General features: G+C 50.4%; 1 protein-coding gene across 4 annotated transcripts; it reads right to left on the bottom strand.

Moving 5' to 3' along the window:
- Positions 1 to 10,769: 10,769 nt before the first annotated feature.
- LOC122394494 (actin, clone 403) lies at positions 10,770 to 18,019 on the bottom strand. Of its 4 annotated transcripts, none has more exons than XM_043391393.1 (3): positions 17,900 to 18,019; positions 11,716 to 12,247; positions 10,770 to 11,517 (listed from the first exon to the last, which is right to left on the bottom strand). In XM_043391393.1, exons 2-3 carry the CDS (start codon positions 12,218 to 12,220, stop codon positions 10,892 to 10,894), a joined length of 1,131 nt encoding a protein of 376 aa, XP_043247328.1. In that variant the 5' UTR covers positions 12,221 to 12,247; positions 17,900 to 18,019; the 3' UTR covers positions 10,770 to 10,891. The 4 variants fall into 4 exon arrangements, with proteins under 4 accessions (XP_043247328.1, XP_043247327.1, XP_043247329.1 ...); XM_043391392.1 differs by having other exon boundaries at positions 17,912 to 17,949; XM_043391394.1 differs by lacking the exon at positions 17,900 to 18,019 and adding an exon at positions 14,603 to 14,765.
- Positions 18,020 to 19,492: the final 1,473 nt, after the last annotated feature.

The following is a 19,492-nucleotide window of genomic DNA, read 5'->3' as shown; positions in this document are numbered from 1 at the left end:
AGAGGCTTCCAGCTCTTACATTACAGGTGTCGTGGTCAGACATGTGCTTGGATCCGGAAAAATGGATCTGAGATCCGATCCCATGGATCCCGATCCGAGATCCATTCAGATCATAGATCCAACCCCTCAATTTTGTCGAGAGATCTACTGGGATCATAGATCTGACCCTTCAATTTTGTCGCTAGATCCACTCGGATCATAGATCTGGCTCCCCAATTTTGTCGTGAGATCCGTTGGGATCATAGCTCATACATAGGTGCTCAAAATGTTAACAACTTTCTTTCATAAGAAGTTATGAATACCAAAGTATGGTTAGAAACAAACAATCTTATACAAAGACCATATTAGTAAAGGCATCCAGTTACATTATACAGAATACAAAATAAAGGAGGCTCATGACGGTCACAACCAGTGGCGTATCCAAGGGGGGACCCTGGGGGTCCTAGGGTCCCCCCTGGAGCAAAAAAAAATTTTTTTTTTACTCGAAAAAAATTGAAAACACTTTGAGGGCCCTTTTCACCACTTACATTTTTTTTTACATAATGAAAAGTATCAATTACATTTCTAGGGACCCTTTTAGGACTATCAGAGGACCCCTTTAGGCCAACGAGGGACCTTGTAGAGTAAATTAAGGGCCCTTTACAACGAACAGGACCTTCTCAGGCACACAGATGGCCCTCTCAGACACACAGAGGGCCCTCTCAGGCACTCAGAGGGCCCTCTCAGGCACTCAGAGGGCCCTCTCAGACACACAGAGGGCCCTCTCAGGCACTCAGAGGGCCCTCTCAGGCACTCAGAGGGCCCTCTCAGGCACTCAGAGGGCCCTCTCAGGCACTCAGAGGGCCCTCTCAGGCACTCAGAGGGCCCTCTCAAGCACTCAGAGGGCCCTCTCAGGTCCGAGGGCCCTCTCAGACATCTTGAAGAGGTCGAAAAGAGCCCTCTGAGCTCAAAGAGGGCCCTCTGAGATCAAAAAGGGCCCTCGGAGGCAACAGAGGGCCCTACAATGCAACAATAGAGCCCCTGTGGTCACCAAAGGGCCCTCTGAGGCGAATAGGGGTCCTTTTAGGCAAACAGAGGGCCCTTTGAGGCAAACAGAGGGCCCTCTAAAGTGGCGAATAAAGGGACCCTCTGAGACGAAAGGGGGCCAGAGCCCAGAGAGCCCTCTCAGGCACTCAGAGGGCCCTCTCAGACACTCAGAGGGCCCTCCCAAGCACTCAGAGGGCCCTCTCAGGCACTCAGAGGGCCCTCTCAGGCACTCAGAGGGCCCTCTCAGGCACTCAGAGGGCCCTCTCAGGCACTCAGAGGGCCCTCTCAAGCACTCAGAGGGCCCTCTCAGACATCTCGAATAGGTCGAAAAGAGCCCTCTGAGGTCAAAGAGGGTCCTCTGAGATAAAAAGGGCCCTCGGAGGCAACAGAGGGCCCTCCAATGCAACGATAGAGCCCCCTGTGGTTACCAAAGGGCCCTCTGAGGCGAATACGGGGTCCTTTTAGGCAAACGGAGGGCCCTTTGAGGCAAACAGAGGGCCCTCTAAAGGGTCCCTTTATTCGGCCCTCTAAAGGGGCGAATAAAGGGACCCTCTGAGACGAACGGGGGCCAGAGCCCAGAGGGCCCTCTCAGGCACTCAGAGGGCCCTCTCAGGCACTCAGAGGGCCCTCTAAGGCACTCAGAGGGCCCTCTCAGGTACACAGAGGGCCCTATCAGGCACACAGAGGGCCCTCTCAGGCTCACAGAGGGCCCTCTCAGGCACACATAGGGCCCCCTCAGACACACAGAGGGCCCTCTCAGGTACACATATGGTCCTCTGAGACACACAGAGGGCCCTCTCAGGTACACAGAGGGGCCTCTCAGGCTCACAGAGGGCCCTCTCAGGCACACATAGGGCCCCCTCAGGCACACAGAGGGCCCTTCAGGCAAACAGAGGGCCCCCTGAGGCAAACAGAGGGCCCTCTCAGGTACACAGAGGGCCCTTTCAGGCACACAGAGGGCCCTCTAAAACACACGGAGGGCCCTCTCAGGTACACAGAGGGCCCTTTCAGGCACATAGAGGGCCCTCTCAAACACACAGAGGGCCCTCTCAGGCACACAGGAGGCCCTCTCAGGCACACAAGGCCCTCTGAGACACACAAAGGGCCCTCTCAGACACACAGAGGGCCCTCTCAGGTACACATATGGTCCTCTGAGACACACAGAGGGCCCTCTCAGCCACACAGAGGACGCTCTCAGGTACACATAGGGCCCCCTCAGGCACACAGAGGGCCCTCTCAGGCAAACTACACAGAGGGCCCTTTCAGGCACACAGAGGGCCCTCTCAAACACACAGAGGGCCCTCTCAGGTACTCAGGGGGCCCTCCCAGGCACACAAAAGGTCCGCTAAGACCAGCAGAGGGCCTGTTAAGACGAACAGAAGGGCCTCTGAGGTACGAGGGTCAATTTCAGGCCACAAGGTATCCTATGAGGCCACCAGACGGCCCTCTTAGATTAAAGATGGTCCCTGGAGGTCACCAGAGGGCCCTCTGAGGTGAACAAAGGGCCCTCACAGCCACCTCAAAGAGGGCCCTCTGAGATCGAAGATATCAAAGAGATCAAAGAGGGCCCTCTAAGGCGAATGGAGGGCCTTCAAAGGCCACAAAGTGCCCTCTCAGGCCACTGGAGGGCCTTCTGAGGTGATATGATGCTATGTCAGACCACCATGAGCCCTATGAGGTCATCAGGCCCTCTGAGATCAAAGAGGGTCCTTGGAAGTCATCGGAGGACCCCTTGAGGCCCCTTGAGGCGAACAAAGGCCAGAGGGCCCCCCTTAGACACCACAAAGAAGTAAAAAAGATCCCTCTGAGTTCAAAGACAGCTCTCTGAGATGTAATAAGGCCATTTGAGGCCTCTGAGGGCCCTCTGATGCCACAGAGAGGCGCCCGCTGATACCAAAATAGGGTCCTCTGAAGTCTGAAGCCACCAGAGGGCCCTCTGAGGCGAATAGCGGGTCCTCACATCCACTTCAAAGAGGGCCCTCTGAAAATCAACTGGCCCTCGGAGTCAGTGTCCCAAAATTGTATTTTGGCTTGGGTGTCAGAGGGGAAAATAGGTCACCCAAAAGGGGGATAAGAGTGGACAATTGTCAGTCACAGGGCAGCCGGAGCCCTCTGAGAAGGTCACTTGAGCCTTACAACAGAGGGCCCTCTGAGGTGATATGAAGGCTATGTCAGGCCACTATGGGCTCTATGAGGTCAGCAGGCACTCTGAGGAAAAGACTGGCCCTCTGAGGGGAACAGAGGGCCCTTTAGAACAATCAGAGGACTTTTTAGGCCAACTAGGGGCCTTAAGAGGTCAACAAAGGGCCCTTTGGGACACAAACAGGGCCTCTCAGGCCACCAGGGGCCTCATGTATTAGACAAACATACGGCCATCTGAAGTAAAAGAGGACCTTTTGAGGTAAACAAGGGCCCCTGGAGAGAAAACAAAGGGCCCTTTCAGGTACCTAGAAGGTCCATGGAGGCCACTAGAGTGCCCTTTGAGGCCAGTGATGGTCTGCAGAGGCCCTCAGAGGGTCCCTCTGAGGGTAACAGAGGGTCCTTAAGACGACCAGAGACCCCCCTTGAAAATGCAGGTGTCACAAGGTCCGGTTTGCATCAAAGGTCAGGTAGCTATGCCCAGTTTTGGCTCTCTGTTGCCGACGTGTCCCGAGCTGTCGCAAAAAGAACGATGTGGTGGCACCCACCCTCCCACTCGGCCGGCCAGGGTCCTTCTAACCAGGGATGCGGAGCCGTGGAAATTTCAGACGTCTCCGGCTCCAGCTCTGGAGAAAAAATCGGCTTCGGCTCCGGCTCTGGCTCCGACTTCGACTCCAATACTCAGTACATCCTCTATACAATTAAATACGGGTGGAAGAGAAAAGATGAAGGATTGGTTCACGTTGCTTCTGTATTTGCATAACAAGGCTATTATGAATACCACATGTTTTACTGCCTTGTACTGTCAAACCGAACTATGTAGGTCAATAATTTTTTCCTCTTCAAAAAAGCAGCCGGAGTCGCCGCCTTTTGGACGGCTCCGGCTCCGGTTCCGGCTCCGGGCAAAATATGCCGGCTCCGGCGGCTCCGGCTCCAGCTCCGGCTCCACACCCCTGCTTCTAACTCGGCTTCTGAGCCACGTACCAGCACGCCAAAGGCAGCGTTCGAAAGGACGCAAACAATAATGACGAAATTACTCTGGTCATTTTTAGATCAGGTCAAAGGTCAGTTCACATAGGTCATCCAAGGCTAAATTTCGCCAATTTTCTGGTCCAATTTCGACAATTTTCAACAAACCACCGCATCACTCGGAAATGAATGCCGTGCCGGGGAAAAGCGTAGTTAATAGCTCTTTTAACCCGCGCCGGGCCGGTGCTCTGAGATTCCGCGCCGGGCCGGAAGGGGGGTGTGTCTGAACACCCCCTTCTAACTCGGCTCCTGGGCCACGTAGCGACACGCAAAAAGCGGCAATCGAAAGAACGTCCAAAATAAGGACGAAAACACTAAGCTCATTTTTTGGGTCAGGTCAAAGGTCAGGTCACCAGGGGTCACCAAAGGTAAAATGTTGACTATTTCAACATTTTGGAAACTGCCAACGACTATCTCGGGAACCGATAGAGCTACAGCGCCAGAGAAAAGGGCATTCAATAGCCCTTTTACAGACCTTTCTGAGTAATGTTCTCAGATTTGACCTCAGGTCAACGGTTTAGCCTCCAGAGGGCAAAAACTCCAAAAATAGCCGTTTTTACGAAAAGCGTTTTTTTCGACAATAACTTTTGACTCAAAAGAGTCATGACATTAATTATGCCAGCATCGTGTTCCTCTCGTCGAGACGCGTCGAATGAACTATAATTGGACCTTGAAAGGTCAACTTGAAAATTTGACCTCAGGTCAAGGTCATGACCTGACCGGAAAAGGTCATGTTACATATCATTCGATCCGCAACGTCGATTCGAACACATCTAAGGCGTTTTCAGCGCTCTAGCACGCCTCTATCAGAAGTTATTGGCGAAAAACTGTTAGATTCTGTTCGTGACCTGAGATGACCTCGGGGACATAACGAGGGGTCACAGTTGCCATTTTCCGATTCAGTGTGCCAATTTTACTTACATCTCGATGTTAGAGAGTGTCTAGAATAGCGTTCGTGCAAAACAGACGCTTTTCAATTTTCTCCCATTGACTGATAGGTAATGGAGAGGCCGCGATACTGACCTGACCTTAGGTCACCGATATCGAAATTCCGAGATAAACATTTTATAGATTATGTTGCTCTTATCAATCGCTGAAAGTTTCAAGGCAATCGATCAATCGGTGTAGCTATGACGAGCATTCTTATTTTTTTCTGAGGTGAGGTCACTTGGCGTGACCTGGTGACCTGACCTAAGGCGACCTGGGTCTGAAATTTTCACAACATGTGCGGAAAATATGCACAAACAGGTGTGGAGCGCCGCCGTTTTTGAGATATCTGCGAAAAACCGCAGGGGGTGTTCAAACACCCCCCCCCCCCGGCCCGGCGCGGGTTAACACCCGTTTCGCCGTTTCCATCCTCAGGACATTCAAATCCTTCTCCTCCATGCCGCAACCCATGATCCAGGCTGGACCTGGACGGGCAACTTTATACCATGCGGGCGGCTCCCATTGGAGCGCACTGCAGCTCCTAAGGAAGCACACTCGTAACCGGGTGCAGTGAGCACTTTGGGGGCTGCAGTCGGCCTGTCCTGTTGGACAGGCTCAGCCCCGGTGACTCACCAAGGTGCCCACCCAGACCAATGTCTCCCTCAATTCCTATCATCCTTCCGGCCCTGAAATGGTCTGGTCAGACCGAAAGGGTATAGCCCAACAAAACAAACAAAACTCTTTTGACACTCTTTCTGTAATTTGTGCTCAGATTTGACCTAGGGTCAACCTTCCAGCCTGGGCCCAACCCAAGGCGGGGCTAAACTGTGTTCAGATTTGACCTAGGCCTGTTAATTGTACACCTTTTATCTCGGAACATTTTTATGTTTCTACAGCTCTGTAGGGCTGACAGCTCTTCCTGCGAAACCTTTTTTGGGTCGAAAATGGCAGAACATGACGTCATTTGCGGCCAACCTATCATAGCCTCTGGAAAAAAACAATGGTCACAATGTGTAAAATGGATGCCCGTAGAGGTTCTGAAAGTTTGGTGGGGATATCTGCAGTCATTTAGGAGATAGCTACGGAAGAGGGCAGGGGGCCGTTTCGCCCCCCCCCCCCCCACGGGACGCGGGTTGAACGCCCTTTCAACTCAGGCTACAAGAGCCCTTTTGCCACTTAAGGGCCCTTTCAACCCAGTCAGTCAAGGGCCCTTTTGACTGCGGATCCCCCCTGAGAGAAATCCTGGATACGCCACTGGTCACAACTTGAGAGAATTGAGTGACATGAAGATTGTTCATAGTTCACATACCAACAGAAAAGTTTGCATTAACAATTAACATAGAGGTAAGTCAAAGTAATGACTAATGAACAATACATAACTAGGTACCTACCACATCACAATTCATGTTAGAATCTACATAATGATATTGATAAGACAATCTCATTGATCTTGCATTAGACAACCATGAGGCTTTCCAGTTTCCAGCTACCACAATTGATTGATAAACAATAAAAGATGATACTGACACATGTGGCTTGGTTAGGTAAAGGTATTTCAATCTATTGAAAGAAATATTTGATAAAATAAACTGAGATATAAACAAAAGTATAAAAATATTCAACAGCCTGCGGAAGCGATGGGAAGCGAAATATCAATTGTAATGGCCTGGGATATTTGCCGTAAAATGATTATTCAGTATCTAAATTGAACTCGTGACGTCATTTCAAATAACAAATGAGCTAGGCGTTCTACCTTCGAGTATAATGAAAATAAATAAAAAATCAAACTGGAAATTCAAAAGTCTGGAGCTTTTTTTAAAGAATGTTCATTTTTTCTGCCTCACATGATTTTACGATACGATTGTTTGTGAATATCATCTTTGTAGCGTTGAATTTAATGACGTAAACGTAAGCTGAAACGGTATTATATGGCCCTGAGCGGTGTGCGCCTTGCATCTTAATTTTATTCACTTTTCAAAAGAATAACAATATCTTACGTCATTAGTTTAGAGGGCCTATTACGGGGAATCTTTTGGAATCATTACGGTCTTGGTCAAATTAAGATTTTTCATTGGTCAAACGATAATGACGTAATAAAACCATATTACCAAAACGTGAGCTGTGAATTTCGTTTGTCTTTTTTTGGGAGGCTCTCTCATAACAAAAGCACAGCATGGCACCACACGTGGCAGCTGGCAGGATGCCAAAAGTGGCCAAAAGTAGGTAGGTAATCTGAAGAAGTTGATGCCATTTTTGAACTTGTAATTTTATTAGGAAAGTATTAGAGGTTGGTTGCTATTCTTACTAAATCGAAATTGTGTTGCACATACTAATAGCTCATATGAACATTCTGGATTGGGATTTCATACCTGGCAGAAGTGGATTGCTGGATTATTTTTAACAAAACTGACCTATTTGGCTTCCAGGTTTGATTTCCTAACATCTGTCCATAGGCGGCAGAACAGGGGGGGGGGGTGTGGCACCAGGGTACAGTGCCCCCCATAGAATTTGGCATTTTAGCATTAGCCCTACTGGCGTTGCAGAAAGAATGGGACCAAAATGAAAATCTGCAGTGCCCTGCTGCCACTGCATCTGTCTGTACTGTTTGTTCTTTGAATTAAAGTGGCTGTAGCTTGTTGATAAGATTGTCATCAGTGCTGTCATGAAAAAGTTACAATTGGTCACAAAAAGTAGCAATATGCATGTTCTTGGTTTATTTTAAATGTAGTACAAATGTTGTTTATTTAAATTCAAATTTAATGATGATACCTAATGATCACAAGTGGTCTTAACCAATAACCATGTCCACAAGTGATAATTCTCAATTGTATTGCACTGTAAGGTGTACAATTATGTAGGATAAGGGTTTCATTGGCTACATGTTGTCGTGAGATCCATACAGATCATAGGTCCTCCACAAATTTTAGCCCGCTGGATCCACAGAGATCATAGATCCGACCCCTAAATTTTGTCGAGAGATCCATTCAGATCATAGATCCAACCCCTGAATTTTGTCTAGAGATCCACTCGGATCATAGATCCAACCCCTCTATTTTGTCGAGAGATCCACTGAGATCATAGATCCAGCTCTCGGATCCAAGCACATGTCTGGTCGTGGTCGATCTTTGCTACATATATACGACAAGTTCACGGTACCGACACCAGATGTCACTACGTCCACCTCTGACCACCACTGTGCGGCGCTGGCGGCGCTGCGCTCCGAGCGAACGGGCGGAGCCGGGCGGCAGAGACAGACCCTTCCCGACCCAGCCGAGACCCGCCGATCACTGACCCACTGGCCTGGAGGGCAGAGGGTCGGGGGAGGGGGCAGAGGGGTGAGGTACCGTCCCGGCAGGCGGCGACGCACCAAATTTGGTGATGGTGCCGGGGAAGCGCCAGAGGCGGCCGCGGGGTGGAGGGAGGGAGCGGTGGAAGTAGGAGAGCTCCATGTTAGGCCCCGGTCGGAGTGTGTATCGGACTGGGATGGCGCGCCCCACCCACCCACTCCGCCAAAGGAAGGGCCGCCGTCTGGGACAGAGCGGCCGACCCGACCTCCGAGCCGCCGCCGCCTCCGCCCCGCGGCTGGCGGTCCCCTCCCCATCAGCCCCCTCCCACCGCTCGACACCGCGCTGTCGTTCGGGGCAGAACGGACGGCCCAGCTTCCTTCGTTATCAGACTAGCAAGCTCTTCCTTGCTTCTGGAATGGACCACACATAAACGTGAAACGGCAATTCAAGCAGAGGCAGGATTTGAAATAGGCAGTTCAGCTTCATACAACTGGAGTTTAAAAGATGCAGTTGATTAGTGGAAAACTTAGAAAAACAAACGAAAATAGAAAGACTTGAGAGAATGACCAGAAAACCTCACATCATACGAGCCCCCCCCCCCCCCCCAAAAAAAAAAATCTTAGCATTTAAACAGACCAAACAAGATAACGGGATACAATTCCATCGTCAGTTGTTTTCCCAGTATTTTATTGAGGATAGGATATCTTGCAAAGTGCGGGCAAGAGGGCGTAACAGCCTGACCAACACTAGCTACTGCACCAAAATGTTCAGAAGCTGTTGGGTTGACCGATGAATTTCGTTTAGCCTTTACCTGGAACCATACATTGACAAGGCCATCACAAATTATTATGCCGAACGTTTTAATCGTCGCCTGCGGAGGTCGCACTATCATGCAGCTTGGGGTTACCAGGGGTTACGAGGAAAGTCGATGAAGATGCTTTCATATAAGTAATATCATCTCTTATTATGCGCTGCCACCTAACACCTGAAAATTGTCGTATCGTGAGTGTAATGAGATGTAATAACCCTGTGTGTAATGAGATCACGATCTTGTTTTCACGACAGTGCAACTTTGTTCCCTCTGCCGTTTCGCTCGGTCCAAGGTTCGGTCCCAAATAGCCGTCACGTGAAATCTGGCGCTCACTATACCTCCCGATATGAGATCGCACGTCCGTCATGCCTCTGAATCACATCGGGGCACGGTTTCAGCCAGATTGTGGCCGAGCGCTGGTGTGACCAAATAAGGCCATAGTTTCGAGCGGTCGTCTGTCGTCTGCCTGTGTGTGTGCGTATGTCAGCGTTATGTCAAGTTCAGATAAGATAATGTCAAGGGCGACCGCTACTGGCGACTTTCTGGGATTGATAAGCGTTATGATTTTATGACACATCAATATCGCCGTTGTACTTCACTAGTACTGCTGAATGACCCGTGAATGCTCACTTCCCAGTCTACATACAATAGTGGAATCAGTAGAGGAAGTCCAAGAGTTCAAGTGGATGTGTTTAGCTTGAACAGTTTTAAATAGGGAAACATTTGTGATTCGGCGGTCTAAAACGACCAGTTTCCGAAAAAAAAAATCCTGAAATAAGTCGCATTGATTGATCGTTTCCTAAATTCTCAAACCTGTTTCTTTGCTACGTCTTTCTTTGTTTCTCTGCTACGAAACTCGGAATACCGATATCAAACCAAATAAGAACCAAAACCGTGAGGAAATACCGAGACCAAACCAACTTGGAAACATGAGGAAAATAACAAATGTTTACCAATTTCTCAGCCTCTCATACGTCAGTGAGGGTTCATGATACCAGCAAAATACCAAACACATTATAATTCAAATACCAAATACCAAGTTGGTATCGGTAAACCAAGAAGTTGGTATCCGATTGACATCTCTAGCTACGTCCCCAGTTTTATAGGGCTCACAACCGCACGCCGTTCATCCCACTTCTTTGCCTATTTCGTACTCGCTACGTGACACCGAGCAAAATATATATGTAATTTTTCAGAATTTTAAACATAATTTTAAATCCAGAAACAAGGCACAAGGCCTTGCGAGAATTCTGCCGTGGGAAGCGTTGCTGCATCACCAGTCCATTTATCTGTCTTTAATCTTTTTCGGTCGCAAGGAGGGCAACCTCTTGAAATGATCCATGCCCCGTGGGTACACATTCCGATAGAAAATCGAAAAAATGCCTCCGTCAGCACATGGATTGTTGGACCTATTTGCCGGCTCCTCCCTTTCAACCCTAGCTAGTGCCACTAATGCTATGGGAAAAGTCATCCTCCTGACAAATGCAACTGAACTCGTATAGCCTGTCCCCAACATCCGTCTTTCTTTTCCTCATCCCCAAATAAGGCAATAGTGTATGAAGCACGCGCGTGCATGTATTTGGTTGATATACGAATTTGTTAAGCTTTATAACATGATTACAACAAACAAAGACACTGTATTGGAATGCATCTAGATGTGACTGGAATGCGTCTAGAAGCACTTGCGGTGGACAATGGAGGGGCCGGACTCATCGTACTCCTGCTTGGAGATCCACATCTGCTGGAAGGTGGACAGCGAGGCCAGGATCGAGCCGCCGATCCAGACAGAGTACTTCCTCTCCGGGGGAGCGATGATCTTGATCTTCATTGTGCTGGGCGCCAGAGCGGTGATCTCCTTCTGCATGCGGTCGGCGATGCCCGGGTACATGGTGCTGCCGCCCGACAGCACCGTGTTGGCGTACAGGTCCTTACGGATGTCCACGTCGCACTTCATGATGCTGTTGTAGGTGGTCTCGTGGATGCCGCACGACTCCATGCCCAGGAAGGACGGCTGGAACAGCGCCTCGGGGCAGCGGAAGCGCTCGTTGCCGATGGTGATGACCTGGCCGTCGGGCAGCTCGTAGCTCTTCTCCAGGCTGCTCGAGCTGGCCGCGGTGGCCATCTCCTGCTCGAAGTCGAGCGCCACGTAGCAGAGCTTCTCCTTGATGTCGCGCACAATTTCGCGCTCGGCGGTGGTGGTGAAGCTGTAGCCGCGCTCGGTGAGGATCTTCATCAGGTAGTCGGTCAGGTCACGGCCGGCCAGGTCCAGACGCAGGATGGCGTGCGGCAGAGCGTAGCCTGAGATCGAACGAGAAAATCGTAAGCATCGCATTTGGGTGAACAGTTTGGACATGTCACAGTGCAGCAGTGATATCATTTAACAACGACTGAGCAACTTCAAACTTCAGGACCTCGCAACTTACTGGGATAAGTTCATGATCGTTATGTTGCTCAAAAGATGGGTGAATTAAATATGAACTCCAGTCTTAAACTCACCCTCGTAGATGGGGACGGTGTGCGAGACGCCGTCGCCGGAGTCGAGCACGATGCCGGTGGTGCGGCCGGAGGCGTACAGCGACAGCACCGCCTGGATGGCCACGTACATGGCGGGCGTGTTGAATGTCTCGAACATGATCTGGGTCATCTTCTCGCGGTTGGCCTTGGGGTTGAGCGGCGCCTCGGTCAGCAGCACCGGGTGCTCCTCGGGCGCGACACGCAGCTCGTTGTAGAAGGTGTGGTGCCAGATCTTCTCCATGTCGTCCCAGTTGGTGACGATGCCGTGCTCGATCGGGTACTTGAGGGTGAGGATACCACGCTTGGACTGGGCCTCGTCGCCGACGTACGAGTCCTTCTGTCCCATGCCGACCATGACGCCCTGGTGACGGGGCCGGCCGACGATCGACGGGAAGACGGCACGCGGAGCGTCGTCTCCGGCGAAACCGGCCTTGCACATGCCGGAGCCATTGTCCACAACCAGAGCGGCAACCTCGTCGTCACACATGTTTGATGAGTTTTGTTTTTTATGTTACTGAAAACACAAGGGACGACCTTCGTTACTTCTCACGTACGAACGAAGAGAGTAACGCAAGAAAACAAAACACCACAGAACACAGACAAAGGACGTGCAACTTTGACAAAAACTACGATTCAAAGAAAGCAACAACAAAAGTGACAGTTGAGAGACAGGCAGTTTTGGAAAACGAAAACAATTATTCGAATTCACGCGCCTTCGCGTGCATTATATTTGCCCTACCCCCGAATAAAATGCCCGCTAGCATTTCATTAGCGCCCAAAGAAACAAAAAGCATTTATTCGTAGCTGGGAATATTTCTGAATTAGGCAACTGCAATATGGGCAGCATTTTAAACGACAATTTGTCATATTTTGTTATCCTTATGAAATGCAGTCAATAGATGGCGCCATTAGTCAACGCCTGAACTTATAGGTACTGAAGTTATATTAGTCAACGCCGCAGTGACTGGCTGCTTAAATCTGGAAGATCCATTGGGTGAAAAATACGCGTTTCTTATCAATAAGCCTACTACGAATTTATCGCATAGCCAAATACCTAACATCATTTTAATTCCCGTAATGGACAGCGCTCCCACTAGGACTCATTCCGTTCCAATTAAGCCCCAGTCACCCGTCGAAAATAAATCAATTTCGGTCGGCGTACCACGTGGCGGGCAATGACACGAAACGGAACCGGTTCCCGGCCACTTTCCCGGTCCAGCTGGCAAGAATTCACACACGGCGAAAGTCACGCCTCGCCCCGATAGGAGGCCGAGGAGGCGACGACACACCTGACCGCTTTCTGGCGGTGACCGGGCTGCGGTGGTGTGGGAGATTCGATCGTGATGTTCAAGATTGCAGAGGAAAAACTGCTAGGTAGCTGAAGACAAAAGGATCCACTCATCTTTCCTAAAAACCATTTCTTTGCAATAATGTGTAAGAATAATCGTTTCATTATTCCTAAAGTCTTAAAGTCTTCTTTAAGTCAGGAATCCGGAATTTTACAGACGCTACCAAAGGATGTAAGAGCTGAGAACCAGGTGAGAATCCAAGTGCTCGGGTCAAAGCTCCCCTCCCCCACACACACTCCTCCCTCCCTGCCGGTATAGTCGACAGTCAGCTGACCCGGGTCGTTAGCCGTGCCCCGCCCCTGTCCCCCAGCCCATCAGTCACGTGGTCGCCCGGGGTGGTCACGTGCCCGGGGGCAGTGGGGCGGGGCACTCCGTCCCAGAGCCCAGTGTGTCGCGGCTATATATGGAGATCGATCGAGCGACCAGAATCGCTGGGAGCTTAGGCCGAGATCTGTCGGCTGTACCACGGCGCTGAAGCCTACAGCGGCTCCGAAAATAGAGCGACAGCGAAATAAGCTAGAGGTTAGAAATAAGCTACGAACGCAGCAAGCTATTTAGGACTTGCACTGGTTGCAGAATGGAAAACATCCATGCTGCTCCAGCAACCGTAGAAAAAGCTGAATCCGGTGAGTATACAATAATAGAATACAGGCATTCCCATTTTACGGATCATTTTGCAAATTAGCCAATGCATTGATGACGCAGAAGAGCAGCCGGTACGAAAATAAATTCAATTCAGGAACGAAAACTGGGACAAAGAGCGAGGAAAGAATGCAAATAACTTTAAAAAAGATTTTATTCTGTGATTTATCTCGATGCTGATGTGATGGGCACTGAGCATCACCCCAATATATGCCGACTAAAAACTAATTTCATATCAGTGCATTGCTCTTACTAGAGAAACTTGGAATGTGGCCGATAGGTTAACGGGGCCATAGGCGGCGGAACGGGGAGGGCACCGTGCCCACCTTTGATTTTGGCATTTTAACATTAGCCCTATGGGCGTTGCATAGGAAGAATGGGACCAAAAGTCGGCAGTGCCCCCCCCCCCCCTTAACTGAAGGTGTTCCGCCGCTACTGAACTGAACGTGGCACAACCGTAAACGAACGGATTTTAGCAGCAACTATGTTACTGCATAACCGATCATGCCACGCCCTGTAAGTTCTCTGCCGGTTCCGTCAGTCAGTTACCAGCAATGCCGCCCTTGCCAACGCCCAACAGAGCCAGGTGGGTCTTTAGCACCAGTCTGCCCTCGTCGCCATGCCGAGCCATTCTCAATATCACCATTTAAATGGCCAGCCCTGTACCATAGTTACCGACACAGAGCCCTATCGCCCAAGCCAACGCCCCTCGCAACCATCCAACCGGCCAGCCTCAGCACCAATCACCAATCGACCCACCCATGACCTGGCCCTCCCTCACCAATATCCACCAGCACCAACCAGCCCCACCATCACCAAATCCTCAAAACCCTTCCCACCCAGGCCAACGCCTCTCAACACCTCGGCACTCGACTCACCGACCCTTCCCGGCACCGGTCACCAGCGGAGTGGCCGGTTCCCGCCGGCGGGAGCGGCACGGTGGCGCGCCAGTGGCGAATGTGGCGCCCTCGCGGCCAGCGCGCCACGCAGCCCCACCCTGTCGAGCGTGGATCGCCGGCTGGGCCAGGATTTGGGCTACCCTGGATCTGGGTCTGGGTCTGGGTGGTTCGCGGGCCGGTTAGACGGGCAGGCAGGCCGCGAGGAATTCGGGGTAGCATAATTAGCCCGGACTGGACGGGTCTGTTGACTGGTGAGCATTTGAACGGACGGTAGGCGATGTGTTTCGACTGGATATTCACAGCAGGTCCTACTGGATTAGTGGCAAGTGGTTGTAATCCATTTTTAGTCATGTCTTAATCATTGGCCTCGGAAAACGTTATTGCAATAATATGAAGTAAAAACGCGTCATTGGGGCCTAGAGTGTTTCGAATTCAAAAGCTGAGGGATTCATTTACGCAATCAGCAAAAAGACATTTCGGAATTTCCTTTTGAGAACTAGAGAAATGGCGGAAGCAGATTTTTCCTGTGGAAATCCGCCGTCTCATTACGACAGAGCTATGTCGTCAAGCGGACTGGGCTGACCGGGCGCCATTGCTCTGTTATCAACTGTGTCTGCAGAGTGTGCAATTGCAACACCCTCCAGTGGGCCGGAACTCCCCCTCCTCTCCTCTACCCCCTCACATCCTCCCCTGCTCTACCCTCACATCCTCCCGGACTCCAGAGCAGAGTCCAGAGCATCCTGTCGCGTAGCTGCCCGATGGCGACGGTCGCTCGCGCGGCGCATCCCAGACCGCTGACACCAGACGGACTGGAGGGCACGGTCAGAAGTGCGTTGAACCGCTACAATATTGCGAAATGGTCCCCCGGGTGTCCGGTTGGAAGAGTACGCTGCGCACTGCGCAGTCATTTACGCCGGCCACCGCGGGTGCGCTTATCTCTCAGACAGTTCGAGAGGGTGCCACGGGCCCTCCGAGGCTGGCTTTGGTCGCGTGAATAACCGAGGTGACTTTGATTCAAAGTCTTTGCATCTCACTTTTGCTTATTTTTAAATAAATGAAGAAACATCTACAAAAGATAATCTTAAATGTTGTGAGAAAGCAGTGTTTTGCAGCACTTAAACTCAGAACACCAGGTCCCTTCACGCTAAGGAAAACATTGCCCGACGCCTCTCTAAACGGTCTCCATTTTCCCCTTGTCGTGTGCTGCTCATCATAACCAGATCAATGAACGTAAAACGTGCGTGACCTATAATCATTAACCGTTCAATTTCCTCGTCACGCTTGGCTAATGTGTCCCGACTCCAGACTCCAGTTACCACCAGTTACCAGTCAGTTATGCGGACATTCAACCCAGCTCCAACTCAGCCCCCTAGACCCAGCCCCTCCCCTCCAGTTCCCCGTCTCTCCAACACGTGGCTGCGGTGTAGATCGATGTCTGAGGGCGGCGCCCTGGCCACTTTGCCGGGGTGAGCCGCGTCGTCACGCGCCAGTCTGAGGTCATTGACGGGTCACACCGGCGGCGGAGACCCGTCGCCGGTCGCCCCGGTTGGCTGCGGAAGCGGAACGGACGCAGAGTCTCGGCACCTCACGGGGGTGTTGTGCGGAATGGCGGCGTCACGGGTCAAGGAGAAAGATGGGGAGATACGAGAGTGGGGGAGAAAACAACACACGAGAAAGGGAGAAAATGGCCACGGTCCGGTGTGTGTGGAATGATAGCATTTGAGCGAGGTGAGGCCGCAAATAGCAACAGGTGATGGAAAGTGATATCATACGGATAACGGTGTAAAACCGAAAGCAATCTTACGCCTCTTGCATGTAAATTGAGGTAAAGCAATCACTGGATCACACAGCTGCGATTATAGAAAGGTCAATCATTAAGCTTGCCTTTTCCAAATACCACCTCTAAAGCACATGCTATAGTCCGTGAAAAACTTCATTTCAAACACATAAGTGTAGGTACAACATTCCAACCACCTTAATTAAACAATGTTTCTGATAATGACTTCAAATATCGGAACATCTGTTTCGAGAAAAACTTGAGGTTGTTTCCCCTCAGGTATCTTAGACATGGCGTAGAAATGTTCTCTCCGAACTCCAAAGCTACGACCTACAAGATTTCTCCCGGCAGGGGATCAGCATTTGACTCGCCATGCCTCGGCTCACACGGCTTACTGGCCTAAATGTCGGACTGGTCACTGACCAATGTGACCTTTGACCGATGAGAGATATGTGAGGTTGACGGGTGTGTCAGGTTTCCGATGTGACAGGTATTTGACGTGACAGCCGAAGTCTAAATGCAGAATGCTTCGATTGCCTAAATTAGAGGCCCGAGCAATCATTTCTGTCAATAATATCGCCATTGCATTAGTTTGTGTCATTGTGACTTTTGCGATTGAGCACTGAGTGAAATCAACACGTATTTAGGACGTTTGCTTCCTGATGCATTATTGTAGAATGTAGATCGTGTACTCAGAGCGTGCAATTTACAGGATACAACAGTCAACAAATTTCCAGCGCGTCATCAAGTTTGACGTTTTTAAAGCCGAGAACAATGGCCACCAGCGTCATTACACTACGTATTACAAATTATCAGTAAACGACATATCAACATCACTAAATATGGCGTGTGGGTCAGAAAATGGCCCACACTGTCTAGTGTCTGGCAATGGCACCGAATCGCTGCGAATAAGAGCAACGGCTCATATTCGTAACAGGGAAATTTATATTTTTGATGATGTGCATTAGGATATTTCCGGAGATGCGGAATAGAATCTCCAAGAAGTAGGCCTTTTTTAGTTGGTCGATGCATGAAGGCTGCTTAAGAATAACGACGACACTTCATGGAAGGGCTTTCGCAGTCAGCTATCTCACTAACGGTTGTCTAGATGAATTAATTCAAAACTTCATCTTTTAGGAAATGAGGTTGCAACACAATCTTCTTATTGATTGTAAAAATTAATTCCAACTCAAATAATAATGCGTGTGCATATGACATTTAATTTGCATCAGAACACTTTACCACAGCCACAAGCCTAATAATTTCCGATGTCTGAAAGCAGTTAGCAGAGCATTGATGCGGCGTGGAGAGCATCCATACCCCACCAGGTCCATCAACAGTGCCACCCTCAGCCCTACTCGGTCCTGTCTGACCCAATAAGGGCACACAACGCGGGCCAACCAACGCCCATCACAGTGCCGACCCACTTCCTCCCCAGCCAAGGACAGGCACCCCTCCCCGTCCCCACCGCTGCCACGCCCCTTTTCAGCCCTCCTTACCGTGACCCTCACAGTAGGTCCTCCGCGTGCGCAGGTCGGTACCGAAAGGACCCCACACCGCCCGCTCAGCCACCGCTGCGCCGCGAGGCGGCAGAGGCGTTCAAAGGAGGGATTCTCCTCGCCAGGAGCCCCTACCCGCGGCGGCGGGTGGCGAGGAGACGGGCGGCACCCGCCCACCCCCCTCTGCGGCACCGCTGGAGCCGCCCCTGCGCCGGATGCGCGCCCTATCAGCCCAGATACCGGGTGACACGCCGCCCCCCTCCGGTCACTGTTCTGTCGCCGCCAGTGCAACAGGACCATATTTGGTGCGTTCTGTAGCCGCCAGGCGCGCGGCCAAGTTAGGAGCGAGCCTCCTCCCCCTCTCCGTTTCCCCCCCCCCCCCCCTGGGCGGCAGGGCAGTGGGGCTCGCGAGCCCCACTGGGATATAGCGGATATCCCGCGGGATATAGCGGATCTCGAGATGCGGGTTGGTTATCGGGTGTGAGCCATTTAAAGTGTGGGTGGTAAGACGACAGGTCACGGACTTGGTAAGAGTTGTTGTAGTGACGAGGGTAGGGTAGCCTGGGGCAAGACGCCCCAGATAATTTATTTTGCTACATTACTTTTGTCCCACATCACCTGGAAGGCCGAATTTGTGCTCAATGCGTTCTTTGGACATTTTACTTCAAATTCCACCCCTCAAATTCATTCACTTATGATCGGACTCCTAGCTAGGAAGTGATTTGTGAAGCAACTGCAAATGGGGCATTTTGCCCCAAACCCAGGGCAAAACGCCCCACGGCCTGGGGCAAGAAGCCCCATACTCTAGATTAAAGATTAAACATGCTAGTTGACTTAAATCTTATATGAGAGGTCTGTTAGACCTTGGGAAGCACGGCACTGAAGTTAGCTCCTTCCACCCTATCAGGTGTTCAGCTATAACACTATTGTATGAGCAGGTTTTTCACCTGCCTCATAAGGCCAAATAATAAATTATTGCAATGGAAATGTTAACAAAATACTTCCTTTGCCATCCAGTTGCTGAGAAAAGTACATATAAATGCATAGAAACTTACTGTTAGCCAGCTACCGAACATTAGGAAGTGGGTAGTCCGAACAACACATTAGGTAAAACGCCCCATGGGGCGTTTTGCCCCGCGACCTACTGGGGCGTTTTACCCCATCACGTAGTTCGGTCAGAGAACAACGCCTTGCACTCCAGCAAGGCATAATTTAACACGAACCAACCCGGCATTATAAGCGTTAGATAAAGTTGTTCAAAATACATAAAAGTCGTTAACCTGATGTGGACCATAAAAGAACGCCATCATGCATAAGCTGACAACAAAACATAAAAATCACTCCAAAAACACATTTTTGGCTATATCTCCCTAAAGAGTCATCACAATTTCTTTCCAGTCTGCTCATATAATGATCATATAGTGCACGTTTTATAGAAGAGATGATGCTTCTCCAGAACCTTGCCAGTTCCGAGAAACATCGGTGAGGCGTTTTACCTCGGCGGGGCGACTTGCCCCGGTCTACCCTATTTAAATCCCAGTCGAGAGCTGATGATAAGTCGTTGACGTATTTCAAGCGAAAGCGATTATAGCG

Source organism: Amphibalanus amphitrite, unplaced genomic scaffold (assembly GCF_019059575.1).
Source record: "Amphibalanus amphitrite isolate SeventyFive unplaced genomic scaffold, NRLGWU_Aamphi_draft 000595F_arrow, whole genome shotgun sequence".
Taxonomy (NCBI): domain Eukaryota; kingdom Metazoa; phylum Arthropoda; class Thecostraca; order Balanomorpha; family Balanidae; genus Amphibalanus; species Amphibalanus amphitrite.
The sequence above is the reverse complement of the archived record's forward strand: the minus strand, read 5'-3'. Positions and strand labels throughout refer to the sequence as shown.